This window comes from Struthio camelus, chromosome 18, assembly GCF_040807025.1.
Source record: "Struthio camelus isolate bStrCam1 chromosome 18, bStrCam1.hap1, whole genome shotgun sequence".
Taxonomy (NCBI): domain Eukaryota; kingdom Metazoa; phylum Chordata; class Aves; order Struthioniformes; family Struthionidae; genus Struthio; species Struthio camelus.
In genome coordinates this window covers 12,239,252-12,259,185 of record NC_090959.1, presented here as the reverse complement: position 1 = coordinate 12,259,185, position 19,934 = coordinate 12,239,252, and the positions used below count along the sequence as shown (strand labels likewise).

Sequence of the window (19,934 nt, the reverse complement as noted above, 5' to 3'; positions counted from 1 at the left end):
TAATAACTTTTAAGCTTTATTTCCATTGCCTGGGCTGGAAAAAAAAGGAGATATTTTGCGATATGGTTCAGATATTTTGCTGGTAGGTGCTCTGCATCCTGTTTACTTGGGTGTGGATTTGAGGCTGGATTATGTAAATTATTTATGGAGCAGAGCTCCCTGGGAGCAGTGTGGGAACCTGGTTCGCAGCTCTGCACCGATCAGCCCGTGGCTGACGGTCAGGCCCTGCTTTCTTCAGAGCACTATTTGCCGGATCAGCTGTAACAGGCCAGTTATAAACCTGGAAATTATTGATAGCAGGCCGTTTTCCATTTAAGTGCTTGACCCATAAGCCCCAAGAACTTTTAACTGCCACCTATACCAACTGAACTGGGATTTGGTACCAGACATGAATGTTTAAAGAAGAATTTATCTACAACATTGTTGAATGTATTGCTTTGGATTTTGACTGTCTAAAAATGCTAGTTCGATGCAGTTTATACTAACTTTGTTCCAAGAAGAATCTAATTTTTATTTCAGCCATTCCTACCCCTAAATGCACATTTGCTGGTGGCGTCTGCTTTGCTTTCCTTTTCCTGGAACAGAGGAAATGTATTAGATGCACAGTTTTCTCTTTGCTTATAGGACCTGGCTGTTAAGGTGATTGATGGGTAGAGTTCTCTTTGTCCTTTTATTCTGCTGCTTTCTCTCTATTCTACAACTCATTCATTGTTAACAAAGTTGCAATAATCTTATTCACCTCTTGAAATCATATTGTTAATAAATGTCATCTGAAATCTTAATACTATTTACCAGTTGGGGAAAAGGAATACTTTACTGAAACTTAGTACATCCCAGTTTCAAGCATGCAAAAAGTGTGTACAAATTTGTTCCTAACTTGCATTTAACTTTATAATGACCGAGCTCCGAAATTAAGTAGCTGTGTTCACAAACGACTGTAATTAGCTAGCTGCATAATTACTAACTTGGTTGCATACATAAAGTAACCTGCACGCACAAAAATATATGCTCTGGGAGAAATGCACAGGACTGAGATGTACGCTTCTCACCTTGAGTTTGTCTGCACCTGTCTGGCTGCTCTGTGCAAAACAGGCCTTTAGATGGTCGAGTGAGAGAGCTGGAATCCGCTAACTGTGTGGCAAGGCCAGGCTTAGCAGGCTCCTTGTAACTGCAGACAAGGAGATAGGAAAGTTAGCTTCTCAAAATCTGATTCAGTTTATAGCCCCAACTGTTTCGCCCATTCCTAGAATGTGCATATTTCAGAAAGCTGCAGCTTTTTGGAGTGTTACAGGAGCTTAAACTGACCTTGGCTCTTGATGTGGCTTCTGTTACTCTTCTTTTTTTACTTTCTTCATCCGAGTTCTGGTTATTTTGTTATTCTTCCAATTTTTTGCACTACAGAGAGAACTGATGTCGTTGTTCGCAACAAAAAAGATTTAAAGGGTTTGTGTGAAATTATTATAAAATTTTGCATCTCTGACAAATGATGAAACAATCAACTTTTTCAGCAGTTTCAAATTTCAATATAAATTCACTATAAATATGTTTACTAATATTTGTCCACTGTTCAAAGGCAGTGCAGCAGGATGAAGTACAAAGAACTTTTTAAGGGAGAGATGTTGAAATAGTGAAATAGTGTTGAAATAGTGTGGAATTATTTATACATTTATATTTATATACAAATTATTGTGATACAAAATATTTTCCTGTTTTCGTAACCAGTTTGTTTTGCAAGAGTCCTCCAGACAGGTATTTCTATGCATTGGCATGAATCTTTTAATCTGCAGATCCAGTTTCTATGAAAGGAACAATATTGTGATTCAAGTCTTCATTTCTTGTTTCCTCCCTTTGCTTACAGCAAGTGGTTCTTCTCGACTTGACTTTTCTTTTCATCTTCGTCAGTGTTGCTATAATAAGAGGATATTGATGCATTCCTAGAAAACTAGCATTTCTTTTTACCACTTGTTTGACCAATAAGATTCTTTCAAATCTGCGTCTGGCTTTTGAATTTTATAGGGTATTGTATTTGTTGCTGGCTAGCTGAGAGGACTTTTTAGCTGTGTTATGGCTTCTCAAAGACTTTGCTGAATTCTGTGGACGTCATGCTCTGCTCTCTGTTCTCCACATCAGCTGAAAACAAATCCCAGCTCACATTTGCCCACATGAAGCCTTTGCATTCAGCAGGCAGTGAGCTTCAGTGCTCTTTATTACTCCTCCTAGTCTCCTGTTGCTTCTTTAATTTCTCTGGTCTGTTAGTCTCAAAATTTATGGCCAGTATTTGTTAGTACATGACGTTAAGATACTATGTAAGCTATTTCCCAAGCTTCTTCCTCTACAGAGTGGCAGTAAGCAAGCTATGCCTACATTCACAGCTCCAGAATGTAGCAGTATCTTTCCTGACTGTATTGAAAAGATAGGAGAGAGACCCAGGTAGAGATAGCTCTGGATAAGAAGAGCTGCTGATAGCTAATAGTTGACATGGGACATATTTGTTGCAAAGGCATTATATTGCACAGAAATTCATTGTATTGAGATTTATCTATCTAAAAATCATGCTCTCCATTTCTTTGGGCACTTTGCTGCTGTTATGGAAAAAAGTCTATTTAGGTTATTCTGCTTCTGGGAGCACTGTATCTTTTACCAGTCCCTGAAGGCGGGATAGGTTTGCAGCAAGAGGCTATTTCAATGGATTATGGGACCAGGTGATGCAGAAAAGCTCTGCTCTAGAAGCAGAGCCAAACCAGCCATGCTTTTAACCATCTGGAAATGTATGAGGGTATTAAACAATGCTATACGCTCATTTTTCCAACCCTTTTGGCACATATCAAAAAGAGAAACTACCACTAGATTGCTTGAGAGGTGCCTAATCAAAACATTAGCAAGAGCAATCATTTGGCAGCATCACGAGGCAATATTAATCCTCAAAAGAGAACTGAGTAAAGTCCTTTCAATGATTCAAGTGTCTAAATGACTGGCTTTTAGGATGGCTGCTTCCCTCCTTGCTGCGCAATGGGGAATCAATGGCAATGCACACAGGGTAGGGGTGTCATGTCAAAATGCAAGCAGGAAATACATGCACAGTCATAAGAAGAGGTCTGCGCTCTTGCGTACTTCTCCACGTTTGGATGCTGCCTTTCAATGAGACTGCAGTTTTTCCCCCTGCTTTGGAAAACTAGAGACAAGTTGCAATGGTTTGTTGGTTTCCCCTTGGCTTTGTAGCTGCTTAAAAAGTTGTCTGGGAAGACAAGTGTGTGTGTCTGTGCAGGAGGCAAATCCAAGATGAGGTTATCTGTTCACAGAGCCTCGTATCTGTCCAGCTAGAGGAGAGCTGGGCACGTTTGTTATGCCATAACTGTTGGGAAGAAAGAGAGGGAGAGGGAGAGGGAGAGGGGGAAGAGCACTCCAATCTGCAGCACTCTAGCAGTGATACCAGACCCAGGATCTCGGCAGCTTTAGGGTAAGCTCCCACTTCTCCACTCGCCGCTCAGAGCATCCTGGTGTCTCCAGCCAGAACGGGAGAGCGAGCCAGCGGAGGCAATCATGGCAACGTCAAAGGGTTTTATTTCTTCATGACCTCTCTCTTCTCTCTCTCATCAATAATTCACCTGAGGGCTTTTTTTCTTTTTTTTTTTTTCCCCACCCACCCTACTCCTTCTCACTCTCTTTTCTGATGCGGAGAGAGAGAAGAAAAGGGGACACCGGCAAGCGTTTATTTTCTTGGCTTGCTTTTTGCGGCGTGTTTTAAAGAGCTCGTGAAAGGACGAAAGAAAAAAAGACACAAAGTGTGTATTGGCGGGGAGGAGAAGGGGGAAAAAAATAAGAATAATAAAAAAAAGAGAGACAGAGGGAAGAAGCCGGAGAGAAAGAAGACCTCCAGAGCCTCGCCGCCGGGAGGTGCGGGGTGTGCGTGTGTGCGAGCGTGCGTGCGCAGGGGGCGCGGCGGCCGCTGCTGCCGGCGGTGCTGCCCGCCGCCGCCGGTGCGCGGGAGGCGCGGTGGCCGGAGCGGGGCGCGGAGCGGCTGCGCGGGCGGCCGCGGCTGCCGACCATGGGCTCGCGGCGCCGGGCGCCGGCGCTGCTGCCCGCGCTGCTGCTGGCCCTGGCGCTGGGCGGCCCCGCGGCGCGGGCGCAGAACGACACGGAGCCCATCGTCCTGGAGGGCAAGTGCCTGGTGGTCTGCGACTCCAACCCGGCCACCGACGCCAAGGGCTCGTCCTCCTCCCCGCTGGGCATCTCCGTGCGGGCGGCCAACTCCAAGGTCGCCTTCTCGGCCGTGAGGAGCACCAACCACGAGCCCTCCGAGATGAGCAACAAGACGCGCATCATCTACTTCGACCAGGTAGCGGCGGGGGCAGAGGCGGGGGATCGTCCCGGCGGGGCTGGGGGCGCCCCCGCGGGATGCGCCCGGGGCGCGATCAACAGGTGCCGCGGCGCTGCCACCTCCCCCCCGGCCCCGGCCCCCCGGCAGCGTCCCGGCGCTGCGGCGAAAGTTGGGGCGCGGGCGGCGGCCGTCGGGGACCCCCGCGGGGGGCCGGGGCTCCCGCTGCCCCCCGCGAGTTTCCCGTGGGCAGCCAGAGGCAGCTGGGTCGCCCCCGAGCAGCGCGCGTCGCGCCCCAGAAGTAGTTTCCCACGCTGCCTCCCCCGGGGCATGGGGCGAGCAGCCGCCCCGCCGCGGAGGGGGCGCGGAGCGGGGCCGGCGCCGTCGGGACCCCGCCAGCCCCGGGTGTCCGCGCCGGGACCCCCTCTAAAACCTGTTCCCTGGGGACGGCGCTCCCCGGCACCGCCGCCTCGGTGAGGGTCGCTCCGAGAGAGCGAGCGAGAGGCGCCGGCAGAGCGGCGGACGGGCTCCCTCCCGCCCGGGGACCCCGCGGAGCTCCGCGCTGGCGGGCAGAGGAGCGCAGCGGGCTCGGAGAGGGGCCGAGCCCAGGGTGAGGACCTGCCCCCGAGAGGCTTGGGGACTGCCTGCTCCCGCGGACGAGCGATGCACGCAGGTTTTCGGTGGCTCGGGCAGCCTTTTTCGGGCGGGGGTGGGGGGGAGGGAGAAAGAAATAATTTTAAGGGACAAATGAAATCTAACTTTTCTGTAAAATTCACAGGTTCATAGTATAACCCTTCTCAGCTCAATTAGTTATACAAAACCACAGATGCCAGCACACATTTCCTGTACCAGCTCCTGTCCTAGAGCAGATCCCAAGAAATTGAGACTGATGGTTATTTTGCTTCCTATATCATATCGCAGTGAACAGTAAATTGTCATGACAACTGAAGCCAGATATGTCACATAGCTTAATGCTAGCAATCTAAATTACCCTAACTTCATGGGTATTCCTTATGCCTTTATAGGCTGAATCTGGCGTAAAGGAGCCTAAAAATGTGAATTAAGAATGAAACCCAGCTAAGTGGGAAGTAAGAAAAATATAGTCATTATAGAAGATATTTAGCATACAAAGGATGCACTCATTTAATGTGTTCCCCTCTGTTGCTTGTCTCTGTTTAATCAAACTTAGATAATTATTAGTGTTTTTTAAAACAGATAAAGCAACAAAGGCACAGAGCCAGTTCTTGCTCAGATATGACAGGCGTTTCAGTAACTCAGTCTGACTATAAACTGGAGAACAAATTATATCATTCACGCACATCCTTCATCACAGCTTGATACTTTCAGGAAAACAGCATTGACTTGACCATTACTTTTTAGTCAAAACTAATATATCACTTACAGAATTTTTAGTGATTTGATGAGATTTTGGATTTTGAATGATTAGCAAACGTGCCTTCAGCTAATACTCACTAAACATGATGTAAGAAAAATCTCTGAGGTATAGCAGAGTAGCAAAGTAAGAAAGATTTCTCCCTCTAGTTTATTTATAGTAAAATTGTACTATAAATACAACTAAATACCCATTTTATGAGAAATATTCCAACTTAACTGAACAGAACAATAAATAAAGGAAGCATAGATGTAGATGGAAAAATATCCTTGGGTGAATGGTTTCTGAAGTTAACGGTATATATTTTTCATTTGGCATTGAATACCTGTACTAATTCCCATGCTATATTTTTTGTTTGTAGATCCTAGTAAACGTGGGCAATTTTTTCACGTTGGAGTCTGTCTTTGTAGCACCAAGAAAAGGAATTTACAGTTTCAGTTTTCACGTAATTAAAGTCTATCAGAGTCAAACAATCCAGGTATGTTGATCAAGTAGGAATCAAAAATATTTTCCTTAAGAAATTGTTTATTTAGAAGAATAGAATCTTGACTGAACACAATACTGTTTAACACACTTCAAAGCAAAAAATAGCTCAGCTTAAAACAACCTGTGACTTAATTGTATACAGTCCTTATCAGCAAAGTGAATATATTTAAACTGAACAGAGACAGAGAAGCAGGATCCTCACCTCAGACAAACTGCCACAGCTTCACTTCTCTACCATAAGAGCTGAACATGTCAGATAATGTAAAGTATTATATAGAATGAATCATCAAAGAGTAAAATAAACCTCTAAATTTCACTTAATTGCATAAATATCTTTGAAGAATCATATCTTCTTACAGTGTAAACTCACTGTCTTGAACCTAAGAGTTTTGGGGGCACATATCATATTTGCTTATTTTAGTAATGTTTTGTGACTTTGCTATTAAATCATGATGCCAGGTATCTGTTTATGAAATCACTTTGCTATGGACCAAGGTTAGTTAAGGTAGCCTGTTTGCTCTGCACTTGCACAGAGATGTTATACCTCTTTAGGGATGTCTTATGGAGAACTCCTGTAGCAGTTTAAACTTGTTGCACCATATAATAAAGATATGTCATATAATATCTAAAAATATGCAATCCTACACTTTTTTCTGCAGTTTAATAGCAGCAGAACTTAATTAAATATAAGCTGGTACCAGCTTATATTTAGATGAAAAGCTTATATAGATGAAAAACCTCTAAGTTCCTGAACAGTGAGCACTAAGTTCCTTAAAGCAAATTCCTTAATATTTACCTCACATCAGACTATTCGGTACATCTTTTATGACATACTGACATACTGGCTTTCTAGATCTGAATTAATCCTTCCCTTGTTCCCACTTGTGAGACCGCTGGATCTGTCTTGCTCCTGAATGTACTCTTCAGTGTGCAAGACTGAGATGAAGCTGATTTCTGCAGGAGAAGTGATCAGTCATTTCTTAGTGGCACCTCTGGCTTTGGGTTGCCAGTAAAGCTCCTGAGAAAAGTACGAATGGTGCAGAAAGTTGGTGCGAGACATATTCATATCCCTGGTGAAATTTGCCTTCAGCTTACAGCAAGAAATCTTGGTTCCATTCAGGTCAACAAGAAAAATCTCAGATGAAATATTGACCTTAATATGCTCAGACTTCATTCCTTTCACTCTCTTACATGATGGGGGTTGAAATGGCCTAGAATAATTTTATGTCAGTCATCTTCATTGTATTTAAAATATGTATTGCCAAGAAAGACGTCAAGGCTCTGGAAGCCCAATATAAATTCTGGCTGCTCATGCACCAGCACTCAAACATGGGACCTTGGGCTTGTAACAGGGAATGTGACAACATGCAACAAGACCTGGAGTATTGCATAGTCCAGAGTTTCAAAAGTGGTGAAGGAGTTTGATTAACTGTGTTTTGGCATGGTTAACTTGAGACCACCCAGGGCAAACCTGTGACACGTCTGCTACTGTACGGAAACAGCAGGTAGATGATCTGCAAGGAAACTTTACCTAGAGAGATGGTACAGAAAGAATGAGATAAACCAAAAATGAGCAACGAGTATACTCTTGATACCCTTTTTTGCATGTTTCAAAGCTAAGGGAGAGGACCGAAAGCCCTTGCAAGGGAGCAAGCAGAGCAAACCAACTTGAGTATCAGCCACATGCAGACTTAAACATCACTAAATCACCTGTAGGCTTCCCACATAAGTGATATTACTCTGCCCCTGAAACATCTGTTAGTTCCATTAAGTATCATTAAATTGAAATTGGTTCCCTGGGGACAGCTGATTAAGTGGATTTCCCAGATAAGCAAATCCCAAATAAGGGCCAGATTCTGCTGCCCTGATGTATGCTGAACAGTAATTTATTCTACTGCAACTCCCATTAAAATTAATGGGTGCATATGCAAGGCCAGAATACTCAATATGAATAAGCATTTCATAATTCACCCCTCTGTGACTGCATTATAGCTGCTTAAAAAAGGAAAAGAAAAGAAGAAGCTAACAGTTTGCCTTTGAGAAAATGAAAACACCTGGTTCTGTCCATTCCCCCAGTTCCTGCCCACCTTTATTTATACCGTGTCTCTTTGTGTAGTGTTGCTTTCAGAGCAGAAGCTGTGCTGCCTTTCAGAAGTATATTATAGAACAATGGATTAGGTATCAAAACACAATGTAGTGATTCATAAAGATGAAGGTCTGTGCTAGACTAAAACTGAGTCAATAATGGAAGGGATGCATGTTTTGCTCTCAATGAAATGCAAGCTCCCAGCATACTTAGGGAACTTTGAAATGTCTCTGGGTATCTAAGTCTCTTAAAAATGTCTTCTTTGCTAATATGTACCTAAATAATCTGTGAAGCAGGCAAAATGAAGCAAAAGACATATAGCTCCTAGCTCTGTATTACCAGAGTGTCAGCATGGACAGGGCTATCTTATCAACAATTAAAGTACCCATACAGCTGTGAAAGGAAATGTCATATTACTTTTCATACCATCTGAGCCCAAACCGCTGCAGTCAACGGACAGTACCCCACTGAATTCATAAAGCTGCAGCTCAAGCCCATGAAACGGTAATATGGTTGTCCACCCCTAGTAAAAGTAATTATTAGTTAAAAAAAAATAAAAGTGATAAATAATAGGACCTTAAATGGCACTCTTACATTGTGGATGATGTTCAGTGATGCCAGCTGATGTTTTTTAGTTAATTAGAGATTTTCAGTGGTTTTTCTCTTGTAGGTTAATTTGATGCTAAATGGAAAGCCAGTCATTTCTGCTTTTGCTGGAGACAAGGATGTCACGCGTGAAGCTGCCACTAATGGAGTCCTGCTCTATCTAGACAAGGAGGATAAGGTTTACCTGAAACTGGAGAAAGGTAATCTGGTTGGTGGATGGCAATATTCTACATTTTCTGGCTTTCTGGTCTTTCCCCTGTAAAGTCAATTTTCCTGTGACATCCATCCAGGTGTGGACTGATCATTGCCTCTGTTATATGAAGATCATTTTTATCATCATGGGATTGATGTTTCGTTATTGGTTTTTCATGGGTGAATATGGATTCTCTTTATGGATTTTGGCCCCATCTGAACTACTCAGAAGTTTCACAGAATTTTGTGTGTTTAAATACAACATACCTGGATTAAGACTAAAGCAGACAATAAGTATCTATGCTTAATGTTACAGTCTAAAGCTGCCTGCGAGATTTATTCAGATTTCATTACTGAACTTATTGGATTCATGGGAGAGGTGGATTTTCTTTAATTATGAAAAGACTGGCAACCAGGTCTATAATTTAGGAGAGTTTGGGTTCAGACTTCAATCAAGAGTTAGTGTGTTGCTGCCAAAGAACTGTATGTTGATATATTGGTTTTACATGTTTTTGTTCATTGGGACTCAACTGACATGATTTATTCCATTGTCTTGAGAAAGGTAATTATTATTGATAAGTGATTGACTTTAATTCTCCTCTGCGTGTAGTGTGTTGAATGGTTCACCCATATATTTACGCTCTGTCATTGGTCATAATGAAGTCTAGCATACATAAAGCTAAGAGGTCATGGTTGTATTTTAATTGGATATATAAGGTATTGCTATTTTCCACATGGTGTTTTCTAACAAGAGCAGATTATAACCATTAAAAAAGCCCCACTCCTACCAGGGTTAAAGGTGATCATTCAGGCACAACATTGCAAAACAGCTTTGTCCTGCAGGAAATCTCAAACTTGTTCTTCAGCTTTAATTAACGTGATCGATAATAACCGCTCTATTAAAAACCTAAGGGATTCCTTCCTTAGACACAACCACTTTATTAGCTGGAGATGAGACCCCCTGGTTTGTAATTATGTCTATTTTTCAAACCTTCTGTTATGTTAAAGTTATCATCTTGTTTTGCCTTAATTCCACAAATGTATATAATTTTAGATCATACGTTTAACAAATATTAAATCAAAATAGCCGGTACTTAGCTTGGTGCAATATCTTTTTGGCTTTTTGTACAGGTCATATGAACTCATAAATTTATTTATTATGTCACTGTTACATAATAAAGATTAATATATGTTAGCTGAATTTTTGACCTTTTGGAATTTGGAAGCCACTTCATGCTATTTTTCTATTGGATGTAATTATTATATGCAAAGTATAAGCTTTTGGGATTCACAGAAACTGTCCTGGGAGGCAGGCAGACTGTCATAGTTTGGTCTGGCAGAATCCTAGAGGTAATCTGCATGATCTAGAAATAACCTATGCATTTTATCTGGAAACATTTAAACAGATATCCTGGCTACAGTGGAGTCAGTGCTAAGAATCACATTGATTCCTGAGGATTTTGGATGAGACCTATGCTTTAAGTTTTGCCATCAGCATTAAACTCCAGTGCAATCAAATTGAATATCAGTTGAAAATGATTTTCGCAGGCAGTGCTAATGAAACCTGCATTCTTCATGCCTGGAATATACACTGACTTTGATGGAAATTTGTGCTTTGCCTATCATGAAGCATGCAGTTCTAATTAGAAAATATTAAATAGTTGAGAGACATTTTGGATGGAAGAATTTCTAGCAATCTAGAACCTTCTCTAAAACCCATTAAAATAAAGAAAATATCTTCTTGATTAGCTTTAGGCTTGGATTTGCTCTTTTCGGTAATCTCTTGCCAACTCTTCTGTGTGTTAGCCAAGTGCAATGTCTTATATCGCTCTTCTTCTGTAAGCGTGCATCTCACTGATATAAAGCCTAAGGCACGGCTCGCTGATAGTCTCAGTAAAACTGTCATGGAATCAAGGGCACGGAATTGTGCCCAAATGCCTTATTTTTTCAAAACTGGAGCCAACGTGTAGGTATCAGAAGGGTAGGTGGGTATGTTTGCGTTCTTGTAGAAGCCAGGTGAGCAGAAGGTCATCTGCCAGATGCAGTGTCGTTTCTGTATAGAGAACACTGAGGTGCGTGGAGTACTGGGAAGGCATGGCCAGAAGGCAAATGATTTGCATCCTGGAAAAATATAAACAAATTTCCCATTACGGTTAATCAAAATATAACACCAGTATACCTAAAGAATGTATATATGCACATAATAAAAACAAAACAAAACAAAACTGGGATCACAGTGGGTGCTATACATGATATTTTTTAAAAAGTGGTGATTTGTCATAGGAGCTGATTTCAGAGAGGAACATCAATATTTCCTAGAAAATCGGTAAAATCTGAAAGCTCACCTTACTCTTTAATATATACATAATGTGAAAGAAATATTATTTCTAAACAAAAGGAAGAAAAATGGCATTAAAATGCCAGTATGCTTTTGAGAATGACCAAATGTATCTGACTTCTTTAGTTTGTAAACATATAATCCCCCAAAGCTACTGTTAGCATTCAGCAGTGATACTGAAATATCTCAATATGCTGTTGATTTTCCCTTGGCAAAATGTTTCTGATTGCTTCAGAGTCTTTAACAGTTATTTAAACTTTAACTAGAGAGTCTAGGAAGTTATTCAGTTAAGGAACTACCTCTAAATTAAGAATTATGAATTATCGTGCTAATGAAAGGAACAAAAATTTACAGATAAGTCACTGCAAAACAGTTTGTGATTGGTCTTTAGCTGGTGTTAGGGACTGACTTAACTCAGAGGTGGCATCCGGAGATGAGCAAGCACGCACCAGCTCCCTTAGGTCATATTTAAACATTTTAATAAGAAAGATCTACGGTCTTCAGATTAAAACTTGGGCTAACTTCCAGATCTTGAGCTCCTTTTCATGGTATTGTCCCATATGTCAATTATTTCGGTAGGAATTTCTCCCAAAACAGGCAGTCGGAACAGAGTCTGGCCTAGCTGGAGCGGTGTTTGCAATCAACAACTTTTCTTCTCTCTTTTCTCATTCCTTTCCTCTTTGTCCTCCCATGTTAATGCTATAGGAACTTTCTTCTGCAGCAGAAGCAGCAGATCAAGAGACACTTAAAATGTCAATGGATATTTAAGATATATATATATATATATATATATATTTATATATTTATATATATATATATAAAATATAAAATTTATTTTTTAAAAAAAGTTAAAACCTAGCAGAAATAAACACTGATAATTCCCACTGTGGCTACTGTACTGAGCTGCACTGTAAAGGTTGGAGTCGAATTTCTGGTCCTGTTGAATTTGATGATAGCCATACTGATTTCGATGAGGGTAAAATTTTGCACTCCATGTGTATCCATGCTGCAGCATGTGGAGAGGATGTAGACTCATATCCCTCAACGTATATTGTCTTTGCAGTCAAGTGCTTAGACAGAAGGGTAAGCAATCACGAAAGCTTTCTGGCTTTCCGTAAAGAAGAAAAATGGTTACTTTCTGAGAATAATGCATCTTACTTATTTGTGTGTGTGTAAATATATATATATATATATATATATATAAATGAATCAGCATTTTTACCTCTATGTGAGCTATATTTTTATTTATAGTTTATCCATATGTTACTATACAATTGAGGAAAAAAGAACCATATTGTCCTGCTCAGACAATTGAAGTCTCTTTGGTAGAGCCAGGAATATGCAGGTCTCCTAAATGCACCCTGTATACTAAGCTGTTCTCTCTTTATTTACTAGGAAGAGTTTAGGATATGTCAAATGATTCTGGAGCCAAAAGTGGTATCTTTCAAAAGGACCTTGGTAGCTTAAGCATCTTTGGAAAAGTCACTGAGATACCTTTGAAAATTTCACCAGCAGTTTTCTCTTTATAAAAAAAAAAAAAAAAAAGGAAAAACTAACTTTGAAGTATAGATAAGGAAAACACAAAGTTTCTCAGATTGGTTTATCTTATACAACATTTGATATTTGTGAGCGTTATGTCATTTTGCAGTATCATTAAACCATTTCCTGAGTGTTAATTAAATTAGGTTCCCTAGGTCATGGCAGAGCGAATACTGTGACCTCAGTGTTACTACTGAGTAAATTGGGAAAGCGGTTCAGGAAAAGCAGTGGCACATCTAGAACGCAAACTCATCTGCTACTAGCTCTCTTTCCTATTCAGTTTGCTGGATTGTTCCTTTTTCTGATATAAAGCATTTTTTGAAAGAAAGGACGTTTTCAGAATGGATGACATGCTGCTTTATTTCCTTTTCTTTATTATTTAGATCTCTGTTTCTAGAAAGGTGGATGCAGTGAAATAGGACAGTTTTAACTAATTTTGAGTTTCAGAGGGTGCTTATCAACTGTCTTTTTTTTAAGCCCCTAGAAGAATGCATCTGCAGTACATGCAGTATTATTTACAAGCTGGATTTAGGATAGAGAAGATGAATATAAGAAGCAGTATGTTATAATCACAACACGGAAGCTGAACCATTAACATGAAATATGGGCTGAAATAGAAAAACAGATATGTTCTACTCCTTTATAAGAGTTTCTCAGTTAGTAACATCCTTTACCTTAGCAGTTCATTACAGTTGCCCTTCATATAGTAACAACATTTTATAGCATTCAAACTCTTTGTCTCTTAAAGACAATGTTAACTAGAAGACTCATGGTAAATAAATGAAGATTCCCAGTGACGGAATTTATTGGTTGTCACATGCCACAACAACATATTTTTTGTACTATTGTCCAGAAGGAAAAGGCTCCTTTGAGAAAACACCTTGTCTTAAACACTGAGCTGAGAAGTTATTTATCTGTTGCTGGTTAGCAATGAGGAAAAAAAAAATCTTTCCTACTCTAGAGCACTAAGGGAAACGTATACAAAGAATAATGATAAAATCAGTCACCGTTATATAAGTGATGATGAGAATAATGGAAATGTGGCTTGAATAGTCTGTTTAGTGAAAGCTGTGATCTAAGGCGTTTGATGGAAGCAATCACTATTTTAATCTTCACAGTGTGAGGGAAGGGAAAAAAGCCAGTTGCATCATTTTTTAACAGACTCTTTTCTTTCTTCCTTTTTTCCTTTTACCTTGTGGTTTAGCTTAGCTGCAAAAAAAAAAAAAAAAAAGATCAGAAATGCTCTAAGAAAAGTTCAGTTCTGTGGGGGGACAGAGGGAATTGGTTTTAACGCTATCTGATGTGGGGGAAAAAAACAAGCGAGAGTGGAGGAAAACGACGGAGTTGATTTCTACACAGCTTGACTTAACCTAAATGCATTCTTCACCTGTTGTCCAGTTTAGCTGATTTGCCTAAGTATGTTCTGCTTATATACGTTAATACTTTTCTACAATGCATGATACTGACCCATCCTGTCAAGGCCACCATATTGTAATCTGATGGTTTTTAATCCTGCTGAAGGAAACTAGATGTAGAAGCATAGTGCAGAGCACTGGACATTGGCAAATAAAACAGCTTTGTCTGTATTTATACGTGTGCCTGGTGTTACTCCTACAAAGCAGGTCTCCTTCTTCCCTGGGGCATTTTCAGTGCAAAGGGCAAATGTGCGTATGAACGTTCACGCACTCAAAAACAAGCTGAGAGTGTGGATACTTCTGAATTACAGCTGATGTAGGAAAAACTGTGCTCTGATCTCGTTGGGAGGGCATTTCCCGACGAGAAACACAACTTTCCCACATAAAAGTGCTATGTGGCCCTCATGCCGAAAGGAGGCAGACCTCAAAGGTGCTGGAGGGTTACTGAAGCTCTGAGGGCACAAGACCTGACTGCAGAAGAAAGGTCTGTATTGACCCAAATATTGCTGTTTCTTTAGAATTTTTGGAGCAGGGTTGTGGCAGTCTGGCATGTCTTTAGTCATGCTAGGGGTTGCACTATGTATGTATTAGCACTATGTTTAAAAACCGGTGATTTGGGTTTTATTTTACCTCTTTCTAAGTGAAGGTCTATTTACAAGGAACACATGGGATTCTCAAACAGAGGTAATCTTTAAAATTAGCACTGTCTGAAAATAAATTTAAGAAAATGGCCTTCAAAGCATATAGCGGGCTAAATTTCTCTTAAATTGAAGGCATGCAATTAAGTAGAAAAGGAGATTAAAATAAAGATACATCTGTGCTTTACCATATAACTAAACAGAAAGGAGTAAAATTGATTCCAGCACCTATCCCATATACCTGCAAAGCTCAGTACAGCCGTACAGCAACTCGTTATGTTGGCTATTCCCACTGTGCAGTAGGAGAACCTGCCACTGGGCAGCCTCAGCTTGTGGGGGCGAGATGGCTCCTGCTAAGAAGATGCCTTTCCGCGGGGCAAAGCTGAGCTCCAGAGTCTGAACATTTCCTAGGAAGCACAGGGATCAATGTGGCTCCTCTAGAGCCTCTCAAGCACCCTGACTGCCTTGACCAGCCTTCACGATGCTCTGAGAGCAGCCTGCCAAGTTTTACTTGAAACAATTCCCTATCTGGAAGTGCCATTTGAGTTCTATTACTGTTTGCAAAAAGCAGGCATACTTTAAGAAATGATTATTTGAAAACTAAAGGAGAGTAGAGATGTTTTGGACTAAAAAGGTTCAATATTTAATTTTAAATTTGCTCTTCATGCAAAGGTTTACCTGAATGGAAAGAAGGAAAGAGTTAGAACCGAAGCAAAACAACTGAACTTTTGAAATAAAACATTTTGACTGCTCTAAAATGATTTTTGTCACCAGAATTTCATGTGGCTAAAAAAACCGTACAACTCTGGAGTTTTGTTGGAATGAATCTATTTCCAAATCTTTATTTTTTTTATGGATAGAGAGAAGAGGTTTTCCAACAAGCTTTCCTTTCATCCTGTTAACTGATTTACTAAAGCATACAAAAAGCAGTAGTTTACAGCCTGCTGAAAAGTCTGCAAAGATTTCACAAACTGTGGTTTGTGATTTCAGAATATACCTTCAAGTTTATCTGCTATCCTTTCTGGGGAGCAGAGAATCAAACACCACAAATTTCCTCTATTGAGACAACTCGAATCGCGTTAAGTACACCTGGATTAAAGGTTTTACTAGAGGCTCAAATTAATATTAAAGTTCAGCGAAAGCTTCATGGAGACCTTCGGCAGCTTAGGGTCAGGGCGCCACGGAAAGGGATCTGGCTTTCGCACAAAATACCGTTTCCTTTGTGCCCACAACTTGACTCTACCGTGGTCCTCGGCTATGCTAACCCACAGTCATAAACTAGGGCACAATGTAACCTAGTGCTAAAGACCGCTTCTCCGCAGTCAACAGCAATGAGTGTGACTGTCCCTTTGTCCCAATCTGTGCCAATCACCTTTTTAGCTGTGGATATTTATAGCTTGACCATGGCAACAGCAGTATGATAAATTACGGCTGAAAGGTTGGAGAGCTGCGGTGGGCATCTCGTGTCAAAATGGCTTAATTTCTTGAAGATCTATGGTTTTGCATAAAAATCATGCACAGCTCAGCGTTCCCAAATGTTTCACTCTAGAGCACAGAGGCGCGTAGCTGAGACTGAAGAAAATTTTTGAATTGCACTCACTGAGTTTCATCTAGAAGTGCAACCTCCGCTTTACACAAAAGTACAAGCTTGTATGCCTAGAGATGTATTCACTGCAGCTGTGCGGCTGCTCCACCAGCCTATAGAATTACAGGGATTAATGCTCAGGAATTCAAAGACAAAAATGCATCTGTTCCTGCTTTTATTTTTTTGATAACCAAAGCACAATTGTTTCCCTTCACTGTATGTGTGTGTTTGTGTGTATGCCTGTATTTTTAAAGTCGTACATGAAAATCTGATATGCACACACATATACTGTTTGTATGGCTGCCTCTCAAACCCACATATATACACATAAGCATATATACTTACAAACATATAACTATCTCATATAGACTGAATTTCAGAGGTACTTCAGAATTTAAATGAGATCCAAACAAGGTAGAAAGCTCCCCTAGACAGTCATTTGTATTTGTTTTGTAGATGTAAAGGAAAAAAAATTAATTGGTTGTAAAGTTGTAAAAATTACCGGTGGCTTTTGGTTCATTATTTCTACATTGCGTATTTAATAGATACTATTTCTGACTCCATAATTTTTCACATTGTTTGAGATTCTTTCTTCTGGAATTACAAAGAAGCAGAATTGACAGCTGATGGGTTTAGGTACTAGTTTCTGCACAGTCACTCTGTCACTCTTCCTCCCATGGGATCACAATTTCATTCCTTCTGTTAAATAATAAAAAAAAAAAAGAAGTTAGCCTGCCTCTTCCCTGCTTACCTAGTTGGAAACAGCATAATCATTAAACATGTGTGTTTAGATAAAGTGAGACCAATCCAAAAATGAGCACAATTTTCATCTAAATATCTTTGAGGATAAATATATCTATTTATGTATCATATCTCATAAAGGAAAAGTTAGCCTCCTAGTCTTTTTTTTTTTTCCATTTATATAGACTACCTAATACAATGTTAGCCAGCCTATTTTATTTGTTTATTTAAGTCTCTTTGTAGGTTGGAATTTGGTTAGTCTTGCCAGCTGCCCAGATCTGGCTGGGTGTTAAGTGTCTGGCTGAGAAGGGCAACCAATTCCTTCAAAGCTTAGGAGCAGTGAAATTTGTCCATTCAGGCTTTGCATCCTTTGCTCATTACTTACAATGATGTAAGACAGCCAGATATCTCTATAGGCACTGAAAGTAATGAAGAAAGTAATAAACTATCCTAGAAGGGATTCAGCACCAGGCAGGTTGGATTCTACTTGGCAATTGCAAAAATGCAATACTACAGAGTAGCTATTCTAGTCCTCAGTGTACAGCTGGGACTACCTCCTGCAGTGGAGATTTATAGCTAAAAGAGTCAAAAGATAACCTGATGTGCATGTTTAAGAACAGCCCATCTCCAATTTATTTGGAAGAAATAAGCTCTGATTCGTTTCTAGAAAGCAGAACTGTGATCCAAATAATGAAAAACTTGAAGAAAGATTACCTAAAACACAGGAAAGTTAGGCCGGTCACTGCTGTATAAGAGAAGCGAATTCTGTAATGGCATCACGCATTTTTGCTTTGTGGACTCTCTATATGGATTCCTACAAAAATAATAAAGGCTTCTGAAGAAGATAAGTACAAGATCATCCATCTTTGTTGTCCTGAATTCAATATAGGTTAAGTAAGATAGTCTAGATTTATTCTGCTATAAACAGTGATTCACGGGGCATGATTCAGCTGTCATGTACTTTCTGTATAGGAATTACTTAACTGAATGAGTATAGAAGATGTTTTTCTTCAGGGCCCTGAGAGATAGCTGAGGGCATATTACTTGACTGAATGACAATGTTAGAAATAGAATATGTTGAGATTAAATGTTTGACTTCCAGGCTGTCATCCAAGTCCTTAGTTTATATAAATTGTATTGAATACTAGGTACATACATTTGATGCAAAAGATTGGGGTTTTGTGCATATCAGTGCTAGTCTTGACTAAGACATAGAGTTGGGTTAAAAAGGGTTTCTAGTAATGATGGCATGCCAGATACTAATCATGAGCATTTTAAGCTCAGATGATTTCTCAAAAACTCATCCTGAGATAAGAAATTTTACTGAGCATATAGTCTGAAGATTTCAAGATGAAAGACTATTTACTAGAGCTGGACATAATGTAGCAATTATGGACATAATGTAGCAATTTTATAGGGGAAAAAATTGATGGTCCAGAGTTTTGTTCTTTATCAGATACAGGAACAACAACTGATTTGCAACAGCACCTGCAACACCTGCAAAATGAACAACATTCCAAAAAAACCTCTGAAAACACCCCGCTTCCTATTAGCACTTCATAATATTGCCTAAAGTTAGGACCGCCCTCCCGAAATATGGAAGACTCAGATCATAGTTTCTGCTTTGCCTTGAGTTTGTGTCTTCCAGACCTCAAATGCATCCTTAGAGCTAGGTTATTTGGTGGTAAGTAGCACAGGAAAAACCTGCAGTGAAGTAATGCCCATCCAGATCAGTGGAGCGTTCAACCCACTGTGATATAAAAATCAAGTTATAGACTTTCTCAGTGCTCCTCCTGGCTATTAGAGGCATACGCTTTACTGGAGGTTTTCCACTGAAGGTGAGAAAGCTGGCTGCTGTCCATTGTTATGGATGGTTGTTCATAGAAGAGTCCTCATCTGACACGTTGTTAGTGACGTTGGAAACGTAACGCTTAAGAAGTAAATATACCACTGTATAATGCTAGGGCCAAGCTAGGGATGCTTATAAGCTTAGTCTTTTTCTCCGTACTGTAAATCTGAGTTTAAGATGTTTGAAAGCCTTTGTTAGATTTTTCCTGTTTTCCTCTGGAAAGCTCAGCTAAGGAATTTGGTTTTCATGATGCCCCTTAGGGCCCACACAAAGTAATAAGTCAGCATCATTTTCTAGCTGCAGTTGATAACATTTATTGCTAATTCTTTAAACCCTTCTTTAAAAGAAAACAAGTCTGCAACCTGCATTGCACCCACAGGAATAATCTTTCTTTTCCTCAGTTTGGTAATTCAATTGTGACTTGTAAACTTGTGCAGTTGTAGCAAAAAAAGTATACAGTCAACTCCAATCTATCTTGAGGAAAGTAAAAAGTGCTTACCACTACTGTTGTAGTAAATCCTGGCTGCTTTATTAAATAAATGTAGAATTTCACTCAGAAGCCTTAAGGAAGAAGAGTTTTAGAATATCTGAACAATTTAGCGCATTTTCAAGCTGAATAAAGATTGATTCAATTTGGGAGCGAGGTTTAAACTGATGGCATACCAAATCCAACTTAAATTAACTTGAAAAGTATAAGCATTATTTATGCGTTCTGAATTGTGAAAGGCAAATGAGTCTACTGGAGAAACTC

General features: G+C 40.2%; 1 protein-coding gene across 1 annotated transcript; it reads left to right on the top strand.

The window, feature by feature from the left end:
- Positions 1-4,045: 4,045 nt before the first annotated feature.
- Positions 4,046-12,163, top strand: CBLN4 (cerebellin 4 precursor). Its single transcript, XM_068912825.1, has 3 exons — positions 4,046-4,336; positions 6,070-6,186; positions 8,951-12,163. Exons 1-3 carry the CDS (start codon positions 4,046-4,048, stop codon positions 9,146-9,148), a joined length of 606 nt encoding a protein of 201 aa, XP_068768926.1. The 3' UTR covers positions 9,149-12,163.
- The last annotated feature ends 7,771 nt before the right edge of the window (positions 12,164-19,934 follow it).

Coding starts and splice junctions, on each gene's coding strand:
- CBLN4 (XM_068912825.1), top strand. CDS start 4,046: ATGGGCTCGCGGCGCCGGGCGCCGGCGCTGCTGCCCGCGCTGCTGCTG. Junction 4,337..6,069: donor GCATCATCTACTTCGACCAG/GTAGCGGCGGGG, acceptor TTTTGTTTGTAG/ATCCTAGTAAACGTGGGCAA. Junction 6,187..8,950: donor ATCAGAGTCAAACAATCCAG/GTATGTTGATCA, acceptor TTTCTCTTGTAG/GTTAATTTGATGCTAAATGG.